The sequence below is a fragment of the Phyllostomus hastatus genome, unplaced genomic scaffold (genome assembly GCF_019186645.2).
Source record: "Phyllostomus hastatus isolate PE091 unplaced genomic scaffold, TTU_PhHast_1.1 phas_scaffold_142, whole genome shotgun sequence".
Classification (NCBI taxonomy): Eukaryota; Metazoa; Chordata; class Mammalia; order Chiroptera; family Phyllostomidae; genus Phyllostomus; species Phyllostomus hastatus.
Window position 1 is genome coordinate 604495 of NW_025334010.1, and position 20634 is coordinate 625128.

Here is a 20634-nt window from a genome sequence, read left to right on the forward strand (position 1 = left end):
GGAGCACCTCTAAAACCCTCGGGGCTTTGTCATGTGCAGATCCTTCTGCCACAGCAAAACCGCCACCTCCCTGTTTACTTTGCTGGTCTTTCGCCTCTGTCAAAGGAAAAAGATGCCATTTTTAAAAATGATTTTATTTTTAGAGAGAGGGGAAGGGAAGGAAAAAGAGGAGGATGGATATCAATGTGTGGTTGCCTCTCATGTACCCCCTGCTGGGGACCTGACCTGCAATCCAGGCATGTGCCCTGACTGGGAATCAAACTGACGGCCCTTTGGTTTGCAGCCTGCACTCAATCCACTGAGCTCCACCAGCCAGGGCTAAAGGTGCCTTTTTTTTTTTTGGTTAATATAAGTGTACTAAGCAGTTTTATAGTCTTTATTTCTCTGTTTATTGGTAACAAGCCCCTCTGTGCCTTTTTTTTCAATATTTGCCTCCTGTGCTTTTGCAGCATGTGGCGGAAGGAAGCGCTGTGGCCCAGGAGGAGAAGGAGGAAAGACTGCGGGGACGTGGGCAGGTGTCCAGCTGCAGAAAAGCCCATCTGAATGTCCATTAGGGAAAGCTTGAGAAGGGAGGAAAAAGCTCCAGAAAATAGACCTTTTCTTTGAAAATCCCACACGGTCCATGGCGGGTCCCAGGGCAGTGCTTTCTACACGGGCTGCACTTTAGAATCACCTGGGACATGTGAACACTCCAGAAGCCCAGACTGTGCTCCTGAGTAATTAAATTAGAGTGTGGGATGGGCGGAACCCAGACGTTAGCATAACAGTTTCCTGTTTCCCTGGGGATTCGATGGGAAGCTAGGTCTGAGAATCACCGCTTTAGGGGGAGCCTTGAGCCTTGCTTTTGAAGAGTCAATATGTGGTTTGTGAGAGAGAAATTGTTTTGAGACAACCATAGAAGAGCTTTTGAGGAGGAAAGATCTTTTGAGCTAAACTTCTTATTCTTTGGTTGAAAAAGTTATAGCCAGGAGAGTTTGATTTGCCTCAAAACCCGCCATGAAGCAGTGGAAGCGGAATCCTGGATATCTTGCCTTCGGTGAGCCTAGTCTCCCCTTAGTCTTAGCTTTCTGAGGTCTGGTCCACAGACAACCTTGTAGAATTTCCAAGAACCAGTGGGTATCAAATGAGGTGTAGTGTGAGAGAGCCCTTTCTAAGTTTCAGAACATTTTCTAAATGAAAAGCATTTGTATTAAGGATAGGAGAGATGGGCTATAGAATCCCATGAGATAGAAGTGAGAACAGTTCCACCCAAGGCTTTCTAACAGAGTTTGAAGACAGAGCTAGCGGCTGGATGGGGCTGAGGAGGGCAGAGCAGCTGGAACCCACCCTCATCTGGCCTCCAGTGCTTCCAGACCGTGTCACTGAAGAAAACGCTAACAATAGAAACTGGCTTCGGTGCAATACAGAGCAGCTGAGCTTCTGAGCCCTGCAGCTCCCACCTGGGTGGGAGCTCTGGCTTTCCACAGAGCCTGTTTTTGGTCAGCATAGTAAGTAACCTAGCTTTAGTGCCAAAACGTGGCTCCTGAGTTCTGAGAACAGCGACCGAAATTCTCACCCTCAAAAAAACCAAAATGCCAGGTCTCGCCGTTACCCGGCAGAGCATGGGGGCATCACAGTGGCAGCGGGCGGCAGCATCCCGCAGAATGACACCTAGGGCAGGTGTGATTTATGGGGGGAGGGCAGGTCAGGAAAGGTGTAGTGTTTGGGATGTCGCTCCTGGGGGGCAGTTGAGGTGGAGACTTTGAACTGAATGGCCACAAAGTAACACAGGGAAACAGGCTGGAGAGTAGCTTGGACACGGAGGCCCTGCTGGCCAAGCTAGCTGACTGACCTCCTTCCAGTCTATCTGCAAAAGGGCGACGCCTGCTGCGTAGCTGAAGGAGGGCAAGGAGCCCACACACCCACCTCAGGTTTCTCAAGGGCCAGGAAGCGGAGCTGGAAAATCCCTGCACGGAGCCCAGCTCCCACTTCCCCTTTCGGACGCCTCACTGCGCTGGAGGGTGGGGAGGGTGTTTGCTCTTTCTGCCGGGCCCCTGCCCCTGCCGTCCCTGACAGAGCCTGGCTTGTGAGCCTGCTGGACTGACTCGCTGAGCGGACCTCGTATAGAGGAGTGGCTCCTTCGAAATTTATTATCCTCTCACCCAGAAGCTCAGTGTAGAACTTTCCAGAGTCCCCTCTGTGAGAGCACCCCAGGATGACCCCACTCAGAAGCATCTCCTGAGGGGCCAAACAGCTGTTTCCTCCTGGTTAGTAAGTGTCCCTTAGATACATCGAATCTCTCTCCAAGGAGACTAGGACAAAAAAAAAAAAAATTGGACAAGTAGGAAAATATTTGGGATTCCTCTCCCCTCCCCTTTTTCTAACCTGCAACTTTATGAATTGATGTCCTCTTTGGATAAACTAGATGAATGCACTTTTGTTGTGGAGAATAGAATACAAGTATCATTTTATATACAAAAGGTATGCTTTAGTTATTATGATTGGAAGGTATCGATAGATTATTGTTCCGACTCTATCAGACAGCTGTAATCTTTAGGGAAGGGCTGCTTTATTCTGACTTTTAGAAGTTGTTCTCAAAACCATTTCTCCGGGTGAAATGATTGCTGTGTCACTTTATATGTTAGGATGTGCAGAGTTTAATTGTTAATTGTGTGTGACCAGAGTGGAGCAAAATTGTCACCAGAGGGGGACTGCCATGCTTTCCGCGCAGAGCTCCGCCCACCTGGCGGTGTGTGCCACGGTTTCTGGGCAAGCGCGGGCTGTGTACACACCCCCTGTGCTCACGAGAAGGTAGCCCTAGAGCCGGCTGTGCAGAAAGGTGTGGATCGGAGGTCCTGACCACTGGGCTTCTGCTACCACAGCGCATTGCAGGGGGCCACCCTCAGGATGATGTCTGCCTGACTCACACCTGGCCCGGGCTGCTCGGGCTGCTCGCCAGGGGCGTGGGGACCCTTGCTGTGACCTTGGCTCCGAGTCCCTAATGAGTGCCCCACCCTGCCGAGCTGGGCTGGGCCGTGTGTGCTGCATGGTTGACATCTGCACTTCTGGCAAAGGCCAGTTTAGCTTCCCTGGGCACAGTGAACCTTCTAACTTACAGCCTGCCCCGTCCCCTTTTCTCACTGATGGCAGAAAAGCTTAGACATGTAGTTATAAATTTTAGCAAGGAGATTGAATTTCATGGCGTAAATTTTGTGTACTTCCTTGACATCTAATTCCTATATGCCACTCTGTATATATATTTTTCCAATTAGTTTTCTGTAGGGTGTCTCTATTTCTAAGGTGTTGGAATCGACATTTTTTACACCAAGTTTGGACCAAAAACTGAGGCCAGAGATAAAATTTCACTCCTCTCTCACCTCCAAAGACAGTAGTGTAGCTTGTGGTCCCCCCTCCTGCTCCCTTACACATACACACGCATGCACACGCACACTCTTATGACAAAGTCGGTTCTAATGTCTTGATTCAGAATCCCGCATCAGAACGCGGCTCAGAGCAGCCTTCATCTCCTTGTTCCGCAGGCTGTAGATGAGTGGATTCAGCATGGGGGTCACCACGGCATAAAAGACCACCACCACCTTGTCCTGCTCAGCTGAGGAGGTGGAACGAGGCTGCATGTAGGTAACCAGGGCCATCCCGTAGGACATGGAGACCACAGTGAGGTGGGAGGTACAGGTCCCGAAGGCTTTGCGGCGCCCCCCAGTGGAGCGGATCCGCAGGATGGCGGCCACAATATAGGCGTAGGACAGGGAGACCAGGCAGCAGGGTGCCAGCAGCACCACCACACTGGAGGCCACTATGACTATCTGGTTGAGGGTGATGTCCACACAGGCCAACCGGACGAGAGCCAGTGTCTCACAGGCCACGTGGTTGAGTATGTGGTGCCCACAGGTGGGCAGGCGCAGGGTGACCGCTGTCTCCACTGCAGAGTTAGCTATGCCCACAAGCCAAGCGATTGCTGCCAGCCCCACGCAGCGCCTCAGGCTCATTGCTGCCACGTAGCGCAGGGGGTCACAGACCGCCACATACCGGTCGTAAGCCATTGTGGCCAGCAGCAGGAACTCAGTCCCTGCTAAGGCCAGCGAGAAGAACAGCTGAGTCCCACATCGGGCAAAGGAGATGGTCTTCTTCTCCAGGACCATGTGCACCAGCATCTGGGGGACCCCGCTGGAGGTGTAGCAGATGTCCACCACCGAGAGGTTGTAGAGGAAGAAATACATGGGCAGGTGCAGTCGGGGGTCCAGCTGGATGAGGAGGATAATGAGGCCATTGCCCAGCAGGGTCAGCAGATAAGCAGCCCCAAACAGGGCAAAAAGTCCAGCCTGGGTCTGCCTGTCGCTGGAGAGCCCCAGTAGGACAAACTCATCCGCCCAGGTCAGGTTGTCCCTCTTCATGGAGCGGGGGGCCAGGCTGCAGGGGGAGGAGCAGAATCAGAGAAAGGCAAGTACCGGTCTTACTAACGTTAGGAGTCTCCATTTAGCTGTGGGCTCGGCCTGAGCTGAAACTGGGACACCTCCCTTAGGTTCCTTAGCCTAGGTGCGTAGGGGATTGCAGCGAAGATGCTGGGGAAAGGGACAGTTGGGTTCCCACACTAAACTGCGAGATTCTCAAGGATCAAGTCCCTGTTATGGTCATCCTTTTATGTCTAGGATCCAGCACAGGTATATAGGAGATGCTCTATCAGTGCAGAGAAGAGAGAGAGAAAACTTGTTGCAGGAAAGGGGGAAAGAATGATAGAAGCAAAACAAATAAATAAAATAAAAGAGAAAGAAGAAGGAAGGAAGGAAAGAAGAGAGGAAGCAGATACGGAGGCAGGAAAAGTGGAATACAGCAATGAAAGGTTCTGCAGCCCCGGGGGCAGTGGGTCACGTGTTCTAATCAGACACTTGAGATCAGGAAGGGTCCCCCGAGTCATTCCTAAAAGATGGATTCAGTTGCTCTTCACGCTCCTTCTAGCGTCCAGTCTAGGTTACTGCCTACAAAGGAGTCCTGTTCTATCATTCTCCTCATGCCCATCAATCCAGATGAGGCTTACATCTTTTAAAGCAGTGTTGGTTCAGCTTCTGTGTGTGCCAGGGACTGTGTTAGACAACAGACACCTGTCTGAACAAGACAGGCAGCAGCACAAGTCCCTTTTCCTTGGTTCTTGTTATGTAATCAGGACCACAGAGTAAATTGACACTCCCAAAATTAATTAAGATAACATAATCAGGAAGTCAGATTGAATTAATAATTACAAAAATTAATCAAGAATACTTGCGCTAAGTTCTGTGAAGGAGACGAACAAGGATACTAGTTGGTTAATTAAAGTTCCAGCTATGATTGAGGACCACTGCTGTTACGCCTTCCTTCTCAATAATGTGCAATTTATATAGTAAGTTGCAGGCATTTATTTAGCTGCTTAGATAAATGATTAACAAAATGATGTAATAGGAGCATTTGGAAACCAGTGATGCTTACGTAATACTACTGTGAAGTGACTGAAGTCCACCGAGTGTTTTTCAGAGGGAGCGGATTCTCCTTTCTCAGCCAAGATTGCTCTGCGCTACTTCCCTCCTGACGTGTCCACCGGCCCTGCTGCATAAAAGTAGAACTAAACACCCTCAGTTTTTCATACATATGGAATATCAAAGCATATTTCTTTTAAAATAAGTTATAAATGAACTCATTTATTCAAAATAGTACTGAGTATATGAGGTACTATGTGTTCAACCAGATTCTAGGAAATGCTGCCTTTCAACGTTAGGAGTTTGTGTTTAGAAAATCAGCAGTGCCACAGAATGAAATAAAAAACATGTAAAATATGGATCTTGGTAAAATCTGTTAGAATTAAATGAGAGCCAAACAGAGGACAAATGCAATACGTCTGTGTTAAGGAAACCGGAGTGGAGCCCCTGGAATCTAATACAATAGAATTGGAAAGCATAATCTAATTTGGATTTCTTCTGGCTGAGAATGGTGGCCTGGGCTCTCGTTGGTGGAGGGAGAGAGTGGAGAACCTGGATGGAGTGGGCGTTTTCTTGCCTTCTATTCAGCCCTGGCCCTGCAGTGGCTGGCAGGTGTCACTGTAGAAATTGCCAAGACTAGCACCTGGCGTTAGGGTCTCAGGTTTGGTTGGAGACTGGCTGTAGTGCCAGAGCCCAGGTGCTGGTGGGCGGCGGGGGTTCTGAGCGCGGCCCCAGGCAGCCTGTGGCTGCCCGCAGAGCTGGGTCCTTGTGTCAGCAGAGGAAGTAATTCAGTTCTGATGTAATTCAGTTCTGACCTATGATGATGACCCAGAGGCTGCTATAGCATCGAGGATCCTCACCTTCAGGGTCACTGTCGTGGATCAAGGGCCCCTCCAGACGGGTTCTGGTACTATATAAGAATATAAAAAAATGTCATAAATGAAAGGAACCATAGAGATCATGTTTACCATCCAGTTCGTTTTTCAGAAAAGGAAACCAAGGACCTTTTTGTCTAATAAATTTTGTTGTTTTTAGATGATAAACTATGTTTATTAATACATTGCCTCACCCTCAATTTTTGGGGACAACTAGCGAATTCTGTTCCACTTCACTTGGCCTAGTGAACATGTTACTGGGTGCCGAGTAATGCCTGGCCCAGTGGCAGGTGCTGGGTGACGGGGATCAGCACAGCCTCGTCCCCCTGTCCAGGCGCTCAGCCTGTGGGAGGACAGAGAAAATGAGTTATGACCTTATGAGTTTCCAAAGGAAGCTCAAGCATCAAGTCTGGTAACTGGAGACATGGAGTCGGAAATGTAATAGCCAGGGAGATGTGTAGAAATAATAAAGTAAAGAAACAACCAGTTCATTTCCTTCTTGGAAAAAAAGTAGATGAGGTTCAAGGTGTATGTAGAACTGGAGACCTGGGTTTCGACCTGTATGAATAAACCATCTAGGTGGCATTATAAAACGCTAGCTTTTCAAGCCATATTTTCTTTGCTTGCACAATGAACAAGTTAGGCAAACACCTAGTGTTCTCCTAGCTCTACAGATCTGCAATAAATGGATATATGTAAGCTGTCATTACAGGCAGTATAAAAAGGGGGAAAAATTCTGCAGTCTTTGATTACTCTTCATAGTAGGAGTAGAGGCAATAAAACCTTATGGGTTACTGGGTTGGGGAATCAGCATTGATACCATACATAACTGTTTGGGGAGGTGTCAGTGATGGAACTAGGCTGACTTGAAAAACAGAGGCTAGCAAAAAGGGAAGGGGCCGCACAAATAGAAATGAGAGGAGCTTTTTGGTCAAAGCTGTAAGATTTGTAGACTTCTGATACATGCATGCGCTTCTTTCTCAAGTTGGTCCACATATTCCCTAGAGTGAGATGATCCCTAATACCAAGTTTTCCCCCAGATCAGGGGCCAAAACTGAGAAAAGACGTGTCTGTGTCTCTCTTTGATTCTTACAGCGATCCCAGCTCTTCTCTCTTCCTCCTCCTTAACTCCAACATAATGAAATGCCTGGGATCCCAGGAAAGCGCTTCTCTCTTTTGATCTCTGCTCTTCCGTCCTTTGAATGCATGTCTGTATACACTGAGCACTTCAGTTTATGCTGTCGATTGGATGACTGACCAAGACTCTATGGAGTGGCTCACAAACCAGGAGTTGCACCATCAAGGTCATGGGAGGAATCAAAGAGCCTCCAGTGACAACCAGTGAGAAACACCGGGGAGGATCCCGGGGCAGCCCTGGCTGCTCCCAGGGATGTGGGCTGCATCCTGTCTGTCTCCTCGTAACCTTCCCAGTGGGGCACTCACCGAGGCCGCGTGTTCACCTTATGCACAGAACCTGTTTTGCATGGGGAGACAACACGTCTCTCAGGCAGTCCTCAGAGCCGTTGTCGACCCTCTTCCTGGGAAGGGAGGTTTGACTTTGTGAGCCTTAGCTGATACTTTTCAGAAGTTAAGAATCCCCAGAGGGCAATTACTTGCTCTTGGTGTGTTTCTTTACTCATTCTCTGCCCTCCACCCCCTACCTCCTTCTTGGCAACTATCACAGCTCCTCGCCCTTCCAGTTTCCCAAGGGGATAAACATTCTGAAAATGTTTTTTATCTCAACTTTTAATTGTTCTTCTAGTTGCCAGGCTAATGAGCCCTTCTTTGAGTCTTTGCGGTCTTTCAGTGCCCTTCAAGGCTGTGGGGTCGCTGGAGACTTTTGGCAGGAGTGAGGAGACAGGAATAAAGTCTAAGAGCCCGATCTCCCTCCCATGGGGAGAAAATGAGTGCGTCTTCTCCCCTCCTTCCATGTATCTAGTTGTAGTGACCAGGGAGTGGTGAGCATTGCACAGCAGAATCATTGTGTTCATGGGCTGGAAACCACTGAGAAGTCCCAAGCTCACAATCATTAAAATATCTCTACAGGCTCCTTGGTGGTCTCCCATATCACATTTCTGTTGAATTCGGTTTTCCTTCCATATTTTCATACCACTGGAAACTTTTCCATCTTTCACTGATCTGGATCTCCCAGTTCTTGATCACTTTCCTCAAAGTTTTAATGACTTCACTGGCGTAACTGAAAGGAACAAAGAAAACAATAAGTCAGGATGGAGTTTTATTCTCAATATTTATCTATCTGTTTCTATGGTAACAAAACATGGGTCCTTGGTAATATGGGAAGGAAAAGCAGACATATTGTTAATGAGTGACCCACTAGAATTTTTTTTGGTAATAATTGGCCAATATCAGTAAGGAACAGTTTTAATTATGTTGAAGATTTTTTAAAATAGAATTTATTGGGGTGACACCGGTGAACAAAGTTACCCAGTTTTCAGGTGCACAGTTCCACCACACATCATCTGTGCATTGTGTTGTGTGTTCGCCACCTGTCCCGTCTCCGTTGACCACCGTCGACCTCCCCTGTACCCTCCTCCTCGTTCTAACCACGACAGAGCGGGGGTCCACGCTCTTCCCTTTGTGCAGTGTATTTGTGCTCCCCTCACCATGCAGCTAAGCCCAAAGGACCTGAAGCTCTCCCAGCCCCAAAGTCCATCAAATGAAAAAACTGATGGGGGCTTTCTGACTTAGAACTGGAGCCGAAAGCTGAGGGCAGGAAGGGCAGAGGTAAGGAGAAACCCAAGGGCGTGATGAGGGAGGAGAGGGAGAGAGACAGACACACCTGAGAGCTGGGCTTCCTGAGGTTCACCGAAGTTTGATTTAGCATGAGCTGGTGCAGGTGAGTCCACGGTAAAGGAAAGAACAGCTGGGTACTGTCTTCCAGGTGACATGGTACATGATCATCTAATAAAAATACTTTCTGCAGTATGGTCCTAAATTGTAAGAAATAATGTACATACAATAGGATGAAAGACTTCAGTAAAGACTGAAACCCAGGAGAAGACTGAACGAGTGATCATAGAAATCAGTGGGCTAACTCTGGTACTAGGTGGGCTTTTTTGGTAATAGTTTTATAGGTATTTTAATTTTCTTCTTTTTCCTTACCTATATTTTGAAAAAATGTCTACAACATTCATATTACTTTTCTAATATGAATCCGAGTGCAAATTTAAAACATTACTGTTCATATAGGTACATCATATTGAGATAGGGATGCTGAGAAATCAACTCTCTGGCTTTAAGTCCAGCACTACTGGATGGCCTTTGGACAACATGGTGACGGTTCAAGAGTGCAGGGAAGGTATAATTAAAATTCTGCCTCTGCCCTGGCTGGTGTGGCTCAGTGGACTGAATGTTAGCCTGTGATCCAAAGGGTGGCCAGTTCGATTCCCAGTCAGGGCACATGCCTGGGTTGTGGGCTGGGTGCCCACTGGGGGGTGTGCAAGAGGTAACCACACATTGATGTTTCTCTCCCTCCCTCTCTCTCTCCCTTCTCCTCTCTCTAAATATAAATAAATAAAATCTTCAAAAAAAAATTCTGCCTAGCAAAGTAGCTATGTCTACACATTTTGAATCATTTGTACCATGAGAGGTAAATCTGTTAACACTCTGTGGGGACACACGCTCTGGACCAGGGTCAGGATGACTAGTGTTTGCTCTGGCTTTGGCATAAATAGCCCATGACTTTGGGGAAGTCACTTAATCTCCCTGGGTCTCATCTGAGAAACAGAGATTTGATTAGGACTCTACGGATCCTGCAGCTCCGGAGGTCTCCCTTTTCCAGTGTGGCCATTACACACTCCCCTTTCACTGTAGACACCGAGGTCTGAGACTGGAGTCAGACCATTGTGGGCTCCAAACTGGCCTTGCGTGGATAGGAGTAATTCTCACACCAGGAGTTACTTTGACAGAACCAGTACCTTACACACTATCTTGAGCCCTAGCTCTTGGAGGACGTTCACTCCCTGTGGTGTCTGTGTAGCCCCAGGCTGCTGCCTGCCTGGGTTTTTTCCTTCCCTCCTTTGGAACTGCCCCACCATTACTCACTCCTCCCTGCCCCCATCCCCTGCCCTCATAGCTCCTTGTCACGAGGCTTTCCTGTTACTAGGAATAGTAGTGTAGTTCAGCTCCAGTGAGCTGCTGTATCTGGTTCTCACTCGGGCACCTTCTTCTTTCAGCTCTTTCCACTAAAAAGGATTTGTGTTTCCCTACCTTTCCCCAATGAAATGTCAAGAGGCACCTTGTTGGAAGCAGGTCATGTAGGCTGGCGACTGCTCTAGCTGCCAGCAGCTTCAAGGGCCTCGGGTACAACTCACCCTAATGAGCTCTGTCACGAGAGGGTGCGGGCCCTGCTCTGCTTCCTACCTTCTCACTTAGGAAACACTTACCAGTTTCCGTGCTTTGGTCTTCTCTGTGTGACTTGAGGGAAACCGCTTAAGTGGTGGTGGTAGGGATAAGAAAGAAAGACTTGGCCACTCGGACTTAATGACTGCTAAATGCTTTATGAGAATCGTCTCCTTGAAACTTGATGTAACGTCTTTGCTGTATATTAACATGGAGCAGGTAGAGTACAGCTTATTTCTGTAAAGGAAGTCTTTCCTTAATACATCACTGGCTCACACATGGAGTCAGAGCAACCTTTGCTTCAAGGTCAAGTTCCCTATGTGACAGAATCGCAAATGAAAATACACTCTTTGTGGATGTTCAGGGGAAGGTTGCTGTTTTGCTCTCTCTAGTGATCTGATCTTCCTGTGTCTGCACCCTGATGGGTAGTATGGAAAAGGGTGGGGGGGGAATGCAAGCAATATAATATGCCAATTAAAATTATCTCATGTTGTACAGTATAAACAGTTTCTTCGACTTAATCTTAATCTTTGTTTTTAATCTTTCGTTAAATGCTAGTTAAATATTAGATGCGAAGTTCAAACTTTCTCTCCTCTCTCAAGGTGGCTTCTGGATATAAGGAAAAAAGCGGTACTGTTGGGATCGTGTGGGGCTTCAAATGAGGGTGTAGAACCACCCTTGTTTCATGCTAGTCCTGGTGCTGGTCCCTGCAGCTGGGCAGCTACTGCCGCCTGTCCATGTGCCCAGGGCTGGCTTCTGCTGGGTTGTGGTTGCTTGGATCTAGTCTGTGGCATCCGCTGCTGAAGTCTGTGGCTGAGGGACTTGTGGACTGTTGTCAGCCTTTGGCAGGGTTCTGTAGCAGTCCTTTTGTTGAAATGATCCCACTTCAGGGTTTTCCAATGTGATTCCCCCAAACACATACATACATCCTTCAAGAACCAACTGTGGCTCCTCTTGGGGCCCTGCCTCAGCAACTGCACTCTGTGGTCCTTTACTGCACTGCGCTGACCCTGTGCTGGCAGGTTCTCTGGGAGAGCTCCCAGCCGTCTGGGGCCTACAGCCCGTGTTCTAGGAACCAGGAGCACGTCTCAGGTTGGCCTGTCTGGCGCCCTCCCGCACTGTGTGGCTCTGCTCTCCCACCACCGCCGGGGAGGGTCTGGGCCACCCTGAACCTCAGCCTCCCACCAGGTCTCCAGACGGGGATCAGGCAAGCACGTCTGCTTTTGTCCCTCTCCTCACCCCTGCCTTCTCCATCCTCGGGGACTGAGTCCCTCACAAGGGGCGAGCAGGACACATGCATTGCACTGTCCGCTTCCCTCCCTTTTCTCTTGCTGTCTTTCCCCCCACCCCTGTGCCGGACAGGGAAGGGCTTCCTTCCCCGAGGAATTCAGGCACTTCCCCTGTGTCGTGCCCTGAGTTACACGTGCTTCTACTTGGTGAAAACCTCAGTGTCCAAATCCAGAGGCTGTGAGTTTGGATTTAGGTGCTTCAGGACAGTTAGAAATTTGGAATCAATAAAGACAAAGTGATATTGATCTAGTATCCCCAAAGGATTAACATTGGTCCTACTGTTCTCTGTGCGGTGTCCACCTTGCATGGAGGATCGGCCACGTCCTCTCTCCTCTGTTCAGCTCATCACACTTGCCCCACGGGACAGGTGGGCCTTCAGTTTCGGCTCCATGGAGTTCCAATGAGGGAATTCTCAGAGTTCTTCTCTCCACTGGTTCCTGTGCATCCCAGCCCTGATCCACATTCAGCTTCTTGTTCTTGGCCTTTGGCTGGGGTGTGGTCATGCTGTTCCATTGCCCGCAGATGCCACTGACGGGACTGCGCATCCATGTGGGGTGGAGGAGGCAGTGAAGAGTCCAGCCGTGACAGGTCTGACTGCAGGACCGCGCTGCTGCGTGAGACTCGGAGTGTGACCACGAAGTTTAAAGCATGAGAGATGGTTTGCTAAGAAGACATCCTGCTTGGTTCTTTCTGAGTCCTTAGCCTGGAGTGAGCTTGGCCACCAAGGAAGACCTGGACATGTGCCGTGTCCTGGGCAGTGATGAGGACGTTATTCAGAGCAACGCTGTAACGTAGGCGCAGACTGGGCCAGAGCTAGGCAGTTGCAAAGAGGCAGCTGAGACGAAAATCAGGGTCTGTCTGATGTGGAGGCGTCTTCCTGCTCTGGCACTCAGAATTCTCTACAGAGGTGAGCAGGAGGGAAGCAGTCTCTCTTCCCTGCTGCAATTAAGCAAAATGATGTTTCTTAATATCCCAAAAGGCAGAGTGAAGGAGTTCTGGCCAGGTGTTTCCTGCTACTCTTAGAAGATAAAATTGGCTCCTTGTCCTTTAGAGAAGGAAGCTGACTTGCTCTTTTCTCTAGGATGTTCTTGCTCACCTGCAGGCCTCCACATTTGCCTCAATTTGGCCCTAACATTTTGGCTCTGTGGTAGGCTGACTCGTGCCCCACCCCCATGAGTCCACACCCTGAGCCCTGGAATCTGAGAATTTTACCTTGTGTGACAACAGGGGCTTTGCACATGTGATCACATGAAGGACTTTGAGGTGGGATATTATCATGGATGACCCAGGGAAGCCCAATGTGGCCGTATGGATCCATGTTGGGGGGGAGGGTAGGGAAGACCAGAGCCAGAAAAAGGAGGTGTGGTGACCGCAGCAAGAGTTTGGAGTGATGGGGCCACAAGCCAAGGACAGCTGGTGGCCCGTAAAAGGGGAAGGCAAGGAAAAGGGTTCTCCTCTGAAGCCAACACCTTGACCTGGGCCCAGTAGGACTGCATTGGACTTCTGACCTCCAGGACTGTCTGAGAATAAATGGGCATTGTTTTCAGCCACTAAATCTGTGGTGATTTGTTACAGCAGCAGTGAGATGCCAATGCAGCTTCTAATCTCTTAACCCATGCCCCCTGCTCCCCCGGCATTACGTGATCCCGCTTTCTTCTCCCTTTCTCGCCTTGTCCCTGTGCATCTCACCTCCCCCTCCCTCTCCACCTCTGTCTCTCAGCTTGCAGACTCTTTTCCAAAGTGCCTGGTCATCAGCTGTCCCCGTGTATGGTGCCGGTGAGCTGCCTTTCCTCGAAACGGGCGATTCCTCTGCCAGCCTTGAGTTCCACGGTGGGGGACGCCTCTTTCCAGCCCGGGGTAGAGGGGCCTCTCTTCTGGTGAGCGTGGGACTATCCATGCCCGAGCCCCTTGACTCCCTGGCCGTGGGCTGGGCTGTCTTAGGACAGCATTCACAGCAGCCTAAGGACTGCTGACCGTCCAGGTCCCAGGGGCATTCTAGGTCATGACAGCTAAGTAGCTGAGTGTCACTATGTCTGTCACTGGGTGCCAGGAGAACTTCACCCCCCAGTCACACCCCCTTCTGTTTCTCCAGAGGCTCTGCAGCTGGACACAAGATACTGGAATGGATTCTGTCTCCGTTCTGTCTCTGTGTGAGAGCCATCAGGTTGATGCCTTACACCCACACCTTCCAAAGTGAAGTGCTCATTTATTGTATCTTGCAGAGTCTTCAGAGAGGGTTTCTAAAACCAGTTATTGCCTCTCGTCCTGTCCCCCAGCCTGTATAAAAGGGTTGAAAATGAGGAGGGCAGGGAAGAGAGTGGGGAAGAAGAAGACTTTTTAGGAGGGAGTTGGTGTTCTTTGGTGTTTGTCCTGCCTTACCTCTGTGCGCAAGGAATGATGAAAAAGTCAACTTATACTGAAAAAGCTTCAACTTATCCTGAAGCTCCAGATTTTGATTTTACATCGGACTGGCTGCTTTTAATACTGAAACAACCAAAAGTGACTGGAAACTTTTTCTATTTCCCATGGGAACCAGGACATTGTGCTACACATTATGGATTCAGACGGAGGGAGAGGCAGGAGCTGTCCCCACAGAGCAGGTCTGAGGGTGTGGGGGTCAGAAGGAACACAGTTATCTTCTGCTTGTACCCTGAGAATTTGGTGTTCTATGAGCCGCTTCCCCTTAGCGCCCAGAACATGATAGATTTGAGATCTGGTCGCCTGGTGCCTGGACATTCCATCCTGGCTGTGACCTTTTCCCAGGACTTTCAAATCTCGTCCAGCGCCAGGTACTCCATGCGTAGCAGAAGAGGCTGTTTCATGTACTCCGCACACTGTGTGTGGCTCGGGGCAGCCGAGCCTGGTGGCTCAGGGTGTAGGTTCCACACTCTGGACGCCCGCCTCTGAATCTCGGCCCCCACCCTGCACATGTATGACACTGGGCAAGTTCAAGTCTCTACTGCCTTAGTTTCTCCAGGTGGGAAATGGGGAGAATTAGAATATCTGTCTCATTGGCCTTTGTGAGGATGAAATGAGACCATCCGTGTAAAGCGCTTAACTCTAGGGATTTTTATGTTTGAAATCCTTTCCACACTGCAGAAGAGATGCTAGCCAAACCAGTGCTGCAAATAGAGCTACTCTGCCCCTCCCACATTTACTTCTATCCCACTGAGCTTCGTAAACTCAACATTTTCCTATTTTCTCTTTTGCAAAATACAAGCTGATTCAACAGTTCACTGCGTCAAACCCAAAGTGCTTTATGCCCCTTGGGATTTTGTGAGACATGTTTGGAAATACCCTGTTAGAAGTTCTTCTGGTTGGAGTTATTCCTCAAGTTTTGTATCATGTGCAGAAAACTTGAAGCTCCCGGCCAGTGGGGCTGCAGAGGGCAGCAGGGCACCATCAGAGGCAGAGGATACAGTCCAGCCAGGGAAACCTTCTGGCCACTGTGGTGGGTGGTTGGTGTGGGGACGCAGCAGCCAGAGGGAGGCCAAAGAGGAACGAGAGCTGGGGGCTGGGAATGCCCGGCCGAGAGCAAACATGGTCCAGAAGCTGTACTCGGAGGCCCCGGGGCCCTCCCCATCCTGCCTGTGTCCCCGGTGATACTGAACTGACTGCAGGTGTCCCGAGGAGACAGCGCTGGAGGGCGGGCTGCTGCCCCAGGAACTGCTGCCCACTTCCTCCCTCTCTCGGCCCGTCTCCCAGTCCGCTGGAAAAAACCCAAAGATGCCCCCAGCTCCCCCATAGGGAAGATGACCCTCCAGCTCTGATCTTTCTAGATGCGGGTTCCTGAGAGAGGAAAGAATCTTTACATTTGTATTGTGCTCATTTACTTCCAGGGAATTTCACGGGCGCTGTCTCATTTGAGGAAGGAGGAAATCGAGGCTGGGTTAGGACCTGTTAAACATCAAGTGTTTCCAAGGGGTCTGACTCCAGGGCGTGGAGTGGGTTCACTCTAAAAAATTGGGGTGGGAAAAGCACTATAATCATTACTAGTAGCACAACAGTGAGATATGTATTTAAAATCTTACTCTACCATCCTGAGGTAGCAGTGAGGTCGGTGGGATGGTTTTGAAGGCTTCTGCTTGTAAAACAGATGTTTATTCAGAGAAAAGGATCATCTATTTCAAACTTCCTTGAAAAAGGATTTTAAGTTGTTTGGGTTGTCTAAATATTTACTCTAGAAATCTACAAAAATCATGAAAAATGTTTATTAAATATTATTAAAACTAGGATAGACCTTTAAAAGTCAAGTTCGTATATCAAGTTACATTTTTATGATCCATATGTGTGTGTTTTTTTTGTTTATTGGGTTCTTTTCACTGTTTATTAGGCATCGGGGTATTTTACTGCTTTAAGTTATGTTAAAAGTTTATAATAACTTTATAATATATATTTTTGCCATGTAGAGGATTAATTTAATAACAATTTTTAGTTGGAAAACCAGCTTGCTATTTACAATAGATAGTATTGTAAACAGCCTGCTGTTTGGCTGCCAGAGCGTTGCCCGTGGTTGGCCGAGGTCGGCACAGGTGTGTCTGGTGCTGTTCAGGCTGGGTGTGGCCTCTCTCACGCCATCTCTGCCCCCAGCATCGCAGCATTCTAGAAATGGCAGTATCCTGGGCGCTGCCGGTCACTCCTTCCTTTCCTTGGTTTGCATGACCCCATGTTATCTTGGCTTTTCTCCGATTTTTCTGATGGCTCTTTAAAAAAACAACAACTCCTCTTCCTCTGCTTAACTTTTATGTTTATTTTGTAAGTATTTATTGAATAACACATACATGTGTATAAAGAAAGTACTCAATGAAAGTAAAGGTCTGTCCCGCCTCTGTCCCTCAGTTCCTTAGACTCTGAATGTGGTCACGTGTGTGTGTAAATCATGCAGGACAGGTATGAGCGCACACGGCACGCACACACACTGCATTCTGTGTGTTCATATGTGTAAATGCTATCGCACCGCAACACTGAGTTACTCACTGTTTCACTCGCCCCTGAGCAGGCGGTGCATGCGAAGTAGGGAACGAAGTAGATGAACTTCACAGGGTTCATACCCTGTGGGCGGAGCAGGCAACTGAAACATGGCAGAGAGTGTCAGATGATTCCCAATGATGGGAGATGCCTGAGAGTTAAAGCGTGGTGCTGAGGAAGCAGGCAGAGAGGTGATGGTGTATGGGGCGACCCGTGCAGGCCTCTTCTGTGCAGGGTCAGTCTTTAAGTTCAGGTGGCATCCGAGTGACAGGGGCCAGCCCGTGGAAGGTGCGAGGGAGGAGCCCTCCGGGAGCGGACACAGCAAGGACAAGGCCAGAGTCGAGGATGACGCCTTAACATGAACTGTTAAGCACCTGTTACGCACCTCGCTTTTTCATTTCCCACGTGTGAGAGGTGCTTCCATGTCTGATGAGATGTGTCCACCTCCTCCGCCTCTTCCTTCTCCTTCTCTTTGGCCGCTGCACAGGATTCCATTATGCGGATGAGCCACAGTGTATTAGTCGGCCCCACGTCGGTATGTGAACAATTTGTAACCTTTTGCTGAGTCCCACAGTGCTGACATGAGCATGTTTGAACATCCGTGCTTGTCCTGCCTGCGAGCTCCCTGCGGCCACGCGGTGGGCTCCGTGCATCACTGCAAGCCCACCAGGGCGTGGGAAGGACTCAGCAGGTGCTCGTGGAGGCACCAGAGGCAGGATTCGGGTCTGTGCGGCGCTGTCTTTGGCTGTTCCTCCTGGGACAGTGGAGGATGCTGGGAGGCTCTCCTTCTGTGGACATGTTTCCAGGTTCTCTTTCCTGAATGCGGTCCTTGAGTCCCCCCTGGTGGCATTGCTGATGCTGACACCTCCTGGTGCACAGAACCTGACAGAGCAGACCTGTCCACTCTGGCCTAGCCCCGTCTGCACTCAGGGTTCATGCGCAGTCCGCGCCGGCACCTGGCCCGGCCGCCACCACCCCAGCACCCTGCGGATGGCAGCGGTGATCTCCCGGTTGCGCAGGCTGTAGATGAGCGGGTAGAGCAGCGGGGTGACGTTGGTGTAGATGAGCGCCAGCGTGCGGTCCTGCCGCGGGCAGTAGCTGGACTTGGGCCGCACGTACATGAAGGTGGCACAGCCATAGTGCAGGAAGGTGACGGCCAGGTGTGAGACACAGGTGGAGGCGGCCTTGCGCCTGCCCGTGGAGGAGTGCAGGCGGCGCAGGGCAGTGACGATGGCAACATAGGAGGCCAGGATGAGTGTGGAGGGCAGCAGCAGCAGCACCAGGCATGCACCCAGCAGAGGCAGCTCATCCACATAACTCCGTGTGCAGGCCAGATGCAGCAGCGCTGTGATGTCACAGAAGAAATGCACCAGCAAGTGGGAGCCACAGAAAGGAAGGTGGAAGACCGCCACTGTGAGCCCCACGGACACTGCCAGCCCCCCAAGACAGCAGGCCAGGGCCAGTCGCATGCACAGCCCAGGTGTTACCACAGCTGCATAGCTCAGTGGGTGGCAGATGGCCACATAGCGGTCATAGGCCATGGCGGCCAGCAGGAAGCACTCGGCCCCGCCCAGTGCCACGAACATCTGCATCTGCACAGCACAGCCCAGGAAGGAGATGGGGCTGCCCCTGCCCTGGCTGGGGGTGGCCAGGTCAGCCAGGGAGCGGGGCACCACCACCAGAGTGTAGCAGAGCTCGATGGCTGACAGCTGGCATAAGAACAGCAGCATGGGCGGCCGGGTGGGCACAGAGGCCACGGCCGCCAGGATGAGCAGGTTCCCACTCAGGGTGGCCAGGTGCACGGCCAGCAGCAGTAGGAAGAGCACAGGCCTCAGGTGCGGGAACTCAGAGAAGCCCTGAAGGAGGAAGCCTCGGGGCATGGTGGCGTTGCTGGGGCTGTCCATGCACCTGCCCGCCCACAGGCACCTGTGGGAGAGGAAGGAGGGGAGGGTGAGCTTGTGGGGTGCTGCCCCTCTGGCCCTGCTGGGAGATTGAGGGCCAGGGCGTAGGTAGAGGGTGGGAGGGGTGTCTTGTTAGAGAACATAGTGCAGATTTTCAGACCCCCTGGACTAGAATTCTTACAGTTGCTTTCTCAGCATGCTCTTTCCAAAACAGCCTTGATTTTAGGCCCTTTCCTTACAAATGCACCGCTCATGCCCTTCCATCCACAGAGAAGTCCCTGCCGTCAAGCTCCAGTTACCATTCCGAGGGGCCCATGTACCCAGGAGGAGGGTGTCACCCTCGCCTGAGCCCCCAAGGCACGTTCCCTCCTCCCGCCCTCTGCTGTCACTTCTGAGTTGCTTTCTGTCGTCATGTGTCACAGAATCACGGGAACATGAAGCAGGTGAAGAACTTAGAGATCATCCCCTAATACAACCTCATAATTTCAAAGAGAAAGATTAAGCTGGGAGGTGGTGGTGAGGGGCTCACCTACTCACAGAAAATTAGAGTCCGCCTTCCTGGGGCTGACCCCAGAGTTTCTCAGGACCCCAAATGAGGCTGTGAAAAGGTGACTGGGGGCCTGGCAGGGTGGCTCAGCCTCCCACACACCAGCAGGGTGCGGGTTCCCTCCCAGTCAGGGCAGGGCACGCACCCAGGTGGTGGGTTGGCGCCCAGTGGGTGCTTACCAGAGGCAACTGATCAATGTTTCTCCCTCACATCGACGCTTCTCTCCCTCTGCATCTCTTCTCCATCTCCCTCTTTCCTTCTCCGCTCCTCTCTCCCTTCTTCTCTCTCTAAAATCAGGAAGCACGTCCTCGGGTGAGCATTATAAAAGAAGGTCCCTGGTGGCAGCCAATCCATGTTGATGTAGCCTGAAGCAGGGACCCATCTGTGCCGGGCGCTGAGGCAGACCCTCAGGGTGCAGGGGCCGGTAGTGGGACAGCCTCGCAGGTCCCAGCAGGAACAGCCTGTCCCCCACATGTTCATGAAAGGCCATGTGCGTCTGTTCCGACTCGCCCTTCTGAGTGAGCAGTACGCTCCAGACTTGCCAGCCGCCTCACTTGCAGGCAGCGTGTGCAAAACACCGATAACCTGCAGGTCGGCTGTGCTCCTTGGAAACCTCTGCAGAGTGTGGGGGAACCTGGGGTGCTGAGGAATTCAAGGCCATGCACACTGCAGGGGGAGGTTTGATTTTTTCCCATCGTTATTAATGATCTCTCTCAACTTCCTCATATGGTTTTATTAATTTCAATGGTGAGCTCGACTATTACTTCTACTTGGCGACTTTGCGTCACAGTGTGTAATCACTGTGGGAGGGGAATGTGTCCTAGCCTTTTCCCGCACAGGGCAGCAGCAGTAAAGCTGGGTCAGGGTCACGGCTGGATGAAGGAATGCAGAGAGTTTGGGTTTTGCTTGCTGGAGCTCCTTTTGGAGAAGAGAATTCTGAGGACTTATGTTTATCAGTGTCACCTGTGTTTTTCTTGTCATCTGAGGGGGTGTCTTCTAACAGATGTTTGTGGTGTGCAGGGAGATGGGTAGGATGGGTTTCTGGGTGGGTCTAAGAGAGGCAGAATCGTTTCCCTTGTGTTTCAGAGCCCTCACCCTTTTTGGCCACTCTTTGGTCTGGTGAACACGTAACAAACCTCTTTTTGTTGCGAGCCTGTTCCTTGCCAGGAGGTGTGGCGGCAGGGTGAGCAGGAGAGGAGCCCGCGGTCCTGGAGGGCCAGGCAGGGTGGGACTGCCGAGGGCCCCCG

The 20634-nt window shown here is 50.5% G+C and overlaps 2 protein-coding genes across 2 annotated transcripts; both read right to left on the reverse strand.

Annotated features, from left to right (window-relative positions):
- Positions 1–3449: 3449 nt before the first annotated feature.
- On the reverse strand, positions 3450–4401 carry LOC123831002 (olfactory receptor 2F1-like). The gene has a single exon (XM_045857636.1). It carries the CDS (start codon positions 4389–4391, stop codon positions 3450–3452), a length of 942 nt encoding a protein of 313 aa, XP_045713592.1. The 5' UTR covers positions 4392–4401.
- Positions 4402–17865: 13464 nt separating this feature from the next.
- LOC123830947 (olfactory receptor 10AC1-like) lies at positions 17866–18843 on the reverse strand. Its single transcript, XM_045857570.1, has one exon. It carries the CDS (start codon positions 18841–18843, stop codon positions 17866–17868), a length of 978 nt encoding a protein of 325 aa, XP_045713526.1.
- Positions 18844–20634: the final 1791 nt, after the last annotated feature.

Bases quoted from the DNA above. Each gene is read 5' to 3' on its own strand.
- LOC123831002 (XM_045857636.1), bottom strand. From the start codon at position 4,391: ATGAAGAGGGACAACCTGACCTGGGCGGATGAGTTTGTCCTACTGGGG.
- LOC123830947 (XM_045857570.1), bottom strand. From the start codon at position 18,843: ATGGACAGCCCCAGCAACGCCACCATGCCCCGAGGCTTCCTCCTTCAG.